The sequence below is a fragment of the Psittacula echo genome (genome assembly GCF_963264785.1).
Source record: "Psittacula echo genome assembly, chromosome: 5".
Lineage (NCBI taxonomy): Eukaryota > Metazoa > Chordata > Aves > Psittaciformes > Psittacidae > Psittacula > Psittacula echo.
The window spans coordinates 56,010,632-56,016,631 of NC_137739.1; the positions used below are offsets into that span (position 1 = coordinate 56,010,632).

At 41.5% G+C, this 6,000-nt stretch overlaps 1 protein-coding gene across 2 annotated transcripts in view; it reads right to left on the bottom strand.

Annotated features, from left to right (window-relative positions):
- SEL1L (SEL1L adaptor subunit of SYVN1 ubiquitin ligase) overlaps positions 1 to 5,551 on the bottom strand; it is a 32,360-nt gene extending 26,809 nt beyond the window's left edge. The window contains exons 1-2 of one of the 2 annotated variants that reach the window (XM_080617118.1): positions 5,390 to 5,502; positions 4,314 to 4,442 (exon numbers count right to left, since the gene is read on the bottom strand). In XM_080617118.1, the coding sequence (XP_080473244.1) occupies positions 4,314 to 4,347 (34 nt within the window). In that variant the 5' untranslated portion in view covers positions 4,348 to 4,442; positions 5,390 to 5,502. Of the gene's footprint in view, positions 1 to 4,313; positions 4,443 to 5,389 lie in introns of both variants that reach the window. The other variant, XM_080617117.1, reaches the window with a different exon arrangement.
- Between the last annotated feature and the right edge of the window lie 449 nt (positions 5,552 to 6,000).

Below are 6,000 nucleotides of genomic sequence, written 5' to 3' on the forward strand. Positions count from 1 at the left end.
CAGCATAAGAACACACAGTGATTTGAAAAAACATCACAAGCAGCATAAGGAAAAAACAAGGGAAAAACAGCTGCATTTTTGGCAGAGACCATAGTGCTTATCAGTTTGAGAAATATAACTGATAAGCCTGATTGTGATAAGTCATAGGAAGTTCTATCACTGAACTTGAACACTTCAGATCACCATATAACAGTTGTTTATTTAAATACAGTAAAAATACTGTATTAAAGAGCTCATTAAATGCTTGTGTTTATGATACTTGCTGGTCCTTTGCATTTTGAAACCATGTGACAAAGTTTACCTTTTTTCCCACAAATTACATGCTACCATCCTAAAACCAAATGCCACTCCTACAACTTCAAACTCCAGAGCTTGTAAAGAGATTCATACATGCTTCTGGAGTGGGAGAAAATGAAAACAGGGTTAACCTACCAAGTAGCTTGTATGCTACTATTAATATATACAAAGCACTTACACAATACTTGCTACTGCAGTAACAAACATAATGTTGTTCTTAACTGCTATGCCAGCTACCGTGTTTTGTTTGGTCTGCTTAAAATCAGCCTACATGATTGACAGCACTATACCATTCTAACTTTTTGGTAAAGGCTTTATAAACTGATTTCAATTTGTGGAAGGTTGACTTTACAAGAAATGACCACACAAAGTCAAATATAAAGAGGGTATACCATTTATGGACACTTATCAAAGAACAATTTTATTGTAACCTCATATGCAAAGAAAAAGATTTACTGAATTGCAAGGTAAGAGACATCTGTGCAACATAAGGTAGAGCTCATTAAATGCTTGCTCTTCCTCCTTGAAAATAAATAAACCTGTTTCATTTCTATTGCATCATTTAAATTCTCTCTAAAGGAGGCAGCTTTGTTCCTAAGAAGTTGTACTTGAAGAACTGTTTTCAAAACAGTGGTTCCAAAACAGCACTAAAGCAACAACAAAACTTTAACTCTTCTCAGCTTTGGGACTTCCTTCTAAGTTAGGCAGATGAGGTTGCAGTGATGACTGATAATGTGACTAAAGAAGGGATCATTTATAGCCTTGCTATTTTGCAGAAGTGCTGACTAATACACACCCGCTACTCACAGAAGTGTGTCTACTTCTAAGAAACAGTTAAGAAAACTGTTCTGAAAGCGTTAATGAAAGATCTATGGAACGTCATAGTTTGACCTAGGAACAGTTGACTAGTCAAAGCTCAACTACTGAACAAAGTCACAGATGTTATGCTTGTACACCTGCTTCAGAGATTGAAGCTGATAGTTTAGTTTGGTTTTCCACAGTTACATTAAAAATAGTAACTTTTTTTTTTTCCTTTTTTTTTTTTTTTTTTTTAATTCGGGTCTGTTACCAAGGCTGCCTAATTCTATAAACCTCTTCTGAAAAGGCCAATTGGAAATTAATCCTACCATTTGTTAAATGAATTAGGGAGATGTGATAATATATTAAAAGCAAAAAAGTAGGCAAAAACACTTGTGGCTGAAACAGGCAGCTGCCAGCATTGTACAGAATGCTCCACTTACATACAGTGCTGAGCTGTAGACACTACTGGGTGCTCTCATGCCCACCTGGGACTCCAAAGCACTCCACAGAGCTAAACACTTGTTTCAGCCATCCACCACTTCATATATATTTAAAGTCAGCTTTAAAAATTATTCATTTTTCCTCAATTAGAACCAGTGTTCAGTCAGTAAATATAGCAAAATACTCTGGCAGTCTATGCTAGATAAAAAGATCCTACCATATGCTGGATAAAGATGCTATCATTTTGTGAGAATTACCATTTTCAAAAGAGCACTACGGAGACAGGGGTAGAAACAAGAAGAGCTACACAGTGTGAATCAGCAAGAATGTCATCCACTTGAAGGAGTCCAACAGTTCCAAAGTTTTGCTGTATTAGAAGAACAAATCAACAGACAATCTATAAAGCAAAATGACTGCTACTACCAGACAAGAAATACTATTAGTTTCAATTTTAGAATGGCTACTCACCTTTGGGAAATTGCCAGCAGGTTGCACTTAAAAACTTTGTGGCTATCTCCCAAAGTTCTGATGAATGCCCTATCACTGTAGTCAGTTTCCTTTCAGTTTTTGCTATTCTCTTCAAACTTCAAACACAATTACAACAAAGCAACTGGTAAGAGTCTGAAGTGATGTACATCCCAATGGGTGCACGAAGGAACCCACTAGGGGTGCAGGAAGAAAATACTTTTTGTGCCACTAATAAATAAAAACTTCTCTTAATAGAGTGTTCATTTCACCTTTATCACACTTTTTTCATTTCTGTTTTTGTGCATGTTTTATGATGTGCATAATACGTTAGTACGGTAGTACACAGAAATTTTTTAGTAAGTGCAACATTGAAGATGCATGCTTAATTATTTTTTTATTTTTTTTACTGAGAGGTGTATATGAGCAAAAAAGGCTTGGCAACAACTGCTTTAGAGTATCCATCAGAGATATTTCTGTGGTACTTTTAGTTATTTCTTTCAATGTTCTTTTTGTGAAACTGACTAGATAGACTTCAAAAGAGAATGCAAAGCCTGTTTATCCTATTCTTGCAGGAAAAAAAGAAATCTTAAGAAAAATATTACCTGAGGTCGCTTCTCATGACTTTTTCAACTTTAAATTCAGCACAGAAACAGACTCCATACCATAGATGCTATTCCTATTATGCACACCTCTAAAGCATGCAGTGAGTTAAGCAAAATCCTCAAGTGGCATCTATTCAGCAAGACTGATTTCAAATATCCTTGGCAGCAAGTAAATTGTTCCCAGTCACAATCTGTGCAGTGTATTCATTTTAGTGCAACTTCATGTTTAAGATATAGGTCAACCTTCACACTGAATACAAATCTTTTTTTCCAGTCCCCTTGCAATTGCTGGATAACTATTTACAAAGCTTACTCTCCAGCAGTTTCTCTGTAGGAACTGAGATTCCTTATCAGGCAACAAGTTTAGGGAACATGTTTCATTTAAGTAAGTAAAATCAGAAGGGTCAGGGAAAGCCACTGAGCTGTGCCTTTTGAGAGACTAGGTACAGAGCTTCCTACAAGTATGTGACTGCCCATTTGTCCTACCAGTTAATGAGACAGTATGAAAACCTCTACCTATCACTAAAGTTAACCATGGAAGGTGAAGGACAGAGTGTGAATCACTTCTGCTTTCTTCAGGTAGAATGACAGAATTTCTACCACTTAGTCTGAGAAAAAGATAAAAATAAAAACGAATCAAACAGTATTGCAATGAGGAAAAAATGCAAAGTTTTTTCAATGTTCTCAACGAACAATCAACAGAAGCAGCAGCAGACCATTGCTGCTGTGATAAGTAGAAGATATGCAGCTTCATCTGTAACACACACAGAGTCACCATTTTTTTACTGCTTTTGACAATTGCCCATAGAATCCTTAATATTCTTTCCCCAGGCCCCAATGTGCAACTTCTGCATAATCTGTATTAATATCATAACTTTAAAAATATAGTGCCCATTTCTTTTGGCCTGAGTTTTCTTGCATTCACCTCCAGTTCTCAATAAATCGATTTAAGCAAAGTTTATGAGTACAGAGTTAGGGTTTAAAGCTATAGTTAAAAGACCCACTAGTAAAACAAAACAAAACAAAAAAAACCCTCCTCATTAAAAAACATCTTCTGAAGTCAGGAAATGTAATACTTTAGCCATTTTTACTCATCCTTCTTAAAACTCCTCCCTTCAATGTACTCACATTCTAGATGACTGTTTTCAGACCAGACTTTAGGAATTAACAAGTGTTTAAGGAAGCATTTAACACACAGTCTCTAAGCTTGTACCAGACTGGAGAAAGTGGTTGCGTTACTGTAGGAAATCAAAACACTGATGATGTGATGACTTATTTTATTTCAGAATGATTCTTGACAAGAATATGAGCAAGAAAGATGCTTCTATTACAATTTGCTGCCAAAAGCTGGATTCTGTACACCTTCTCCTAATTAATTCTGGCTATTAATCAACAGTTTACCCCACAGTAGTGATTTAAGTTTGGCAACAGCTCCTAATACTCCATATACTATACCATGTACTTTCTTGGGCCTACTAGTCGTTATTAGTTCAACTGATTCTAAGCACACAGTTTTGAAAGGCTGAATTAAGCTATTGGAACTTCATATTCACACAGTTCTGTGATATTGGACAAACAGTCAAAAGAAGAATTGCACAACATATGTGCACACCTGAGCAGACTTTAATTCTGTCACCTAACATCCACACTTCCACGTACACAGCAGATGATTCATCCAACATCGACAGACTCATTTCACCTTACCTTTTTTCTTTATATACACTATCTGTGAGAACATGCCATTAGAAGTCTAGGTACATCTCTCTGGATTTACAGAGCTCTTATGTATCTTCTCCCCACCTTGCCAAGAGTCCTGCTGGCTTGTAGCAATACCTACAAATATCATGTAACTGTGCTTGATATCAGAACTACATAATCTGAATCTGAACTTCAGTAACATAACTTTAAATTTCAACTTCCTAGTAACGAACCCCAAACCACACAACTTAGCTCTAGAGAAAGCCTTAAGTTACCTTCCTGAAATACCACCGACAGCCTAAAAGCAAATCTCCAGTAGCAGTGGATAACGCTGACTATTAAAGGAGTGCTTTCTGCCTTTAGAAACACTATATAAATAAATGCATTGCACATTCCCTCCACCCGCCCGTGGTGGAAAGAAGGGTGTGGGAGGTAGGAACCCCAGGAAAGGAAGTAGCTGACAACACATGAGAAGCATACAAAAGCCATGCTGCATAACAACAAAAGAAACTGGAAAAAAGGTTTTATTGCGACATAATGCAGGCCCCAGAAATGCTCTCTCTGTATAAGAAAACTGTTCTGATAACACTAACATCAGCATTATTAGCTCCTCAGCAAGAAAATGTGCACTAGTAAGTAAAAAAAAGTCTCATTTTGGTTTTGAACAGAGCACGCATTACAAAGTAGGCTTCTAATGAGCTATTTAAAGGCAGAGGCCAAGCTAAACTACCGAACAGCCCCCGGAAAACAGCAGGCACAAGGTGAGCTATGGGCCCGCCGCTCCCCGGGAGCCCGGCTATTTGCGGCCAAGCAGCTGACAGGAGCCCAGCTCCCTTCCTCCCCTCCGCCGCTTAAGCGCCCTGACCAGGACAGAGCTGCCCTCTGACACTCCAAAGCCCCGGAGAAGACACAGAGGACCCCTCCCCCGCTGTCACCACCTCCGCGCCCCAGCGGCGGCAGCATGACCCCCACAAACCGCACGGCAGCGCGCACCTGGCTCCCTCACAGCAGGCCACGGGGGGCGAGGCCAACGCAACGCCCAGGCCGAGCGGGGCGCGGAAAGCCGGAACCCCGGTACTCACCAGCAGCTGCCAGTCCTGCGACCCAAAGCACAACGAGGCACAACAGCAGTGAGAGGCGCGCCCGCTGCCCCATCCCGCTGAAGTCCTGAAGGGCCACCGACGCCGAGGGGCCCTGACTCCGGCCTCCTGACTCCGGCTTCCTCGCCCCGCCCACCGCCCCGCCGCACCAATCTGCCGGCCGCACTGACGAACAACCACGGCTGCTGGCGGCGGCACACGCACTCCTTCCGGGGAACCGCCTGCTCTACATGGCCCACTCCGATTGGCTCGGAAAATGAGTGGCTCGCCTGCCGCGCCCTCCTATTGGCCAATGATATCAGAAAAGGAAAACACGTCCCTCGGAGAGTGCTGGCTGCGTAAGTGAGAGCTTTGGAAAAGACAGCTTCTATTGGTTCGCGTGTCCTCTCCTACAACACCCACAGTGCCTTGCGAAGGACACGGAGCGGCACAGCCGCTTGGGCCCGGAGGAGAGGCAGGGACTACGTCACCCACAAACCCCCGCGCCAAACTGCGGGTCTGGCGGCAGTTCCGAGCTGGGCGCAGGCGGTGGCTGCTCTGTTCCTGCTGAAAGCGTAGAGGCTGGCTGGGGAGCGGGATGCGGCCCGTAGGCG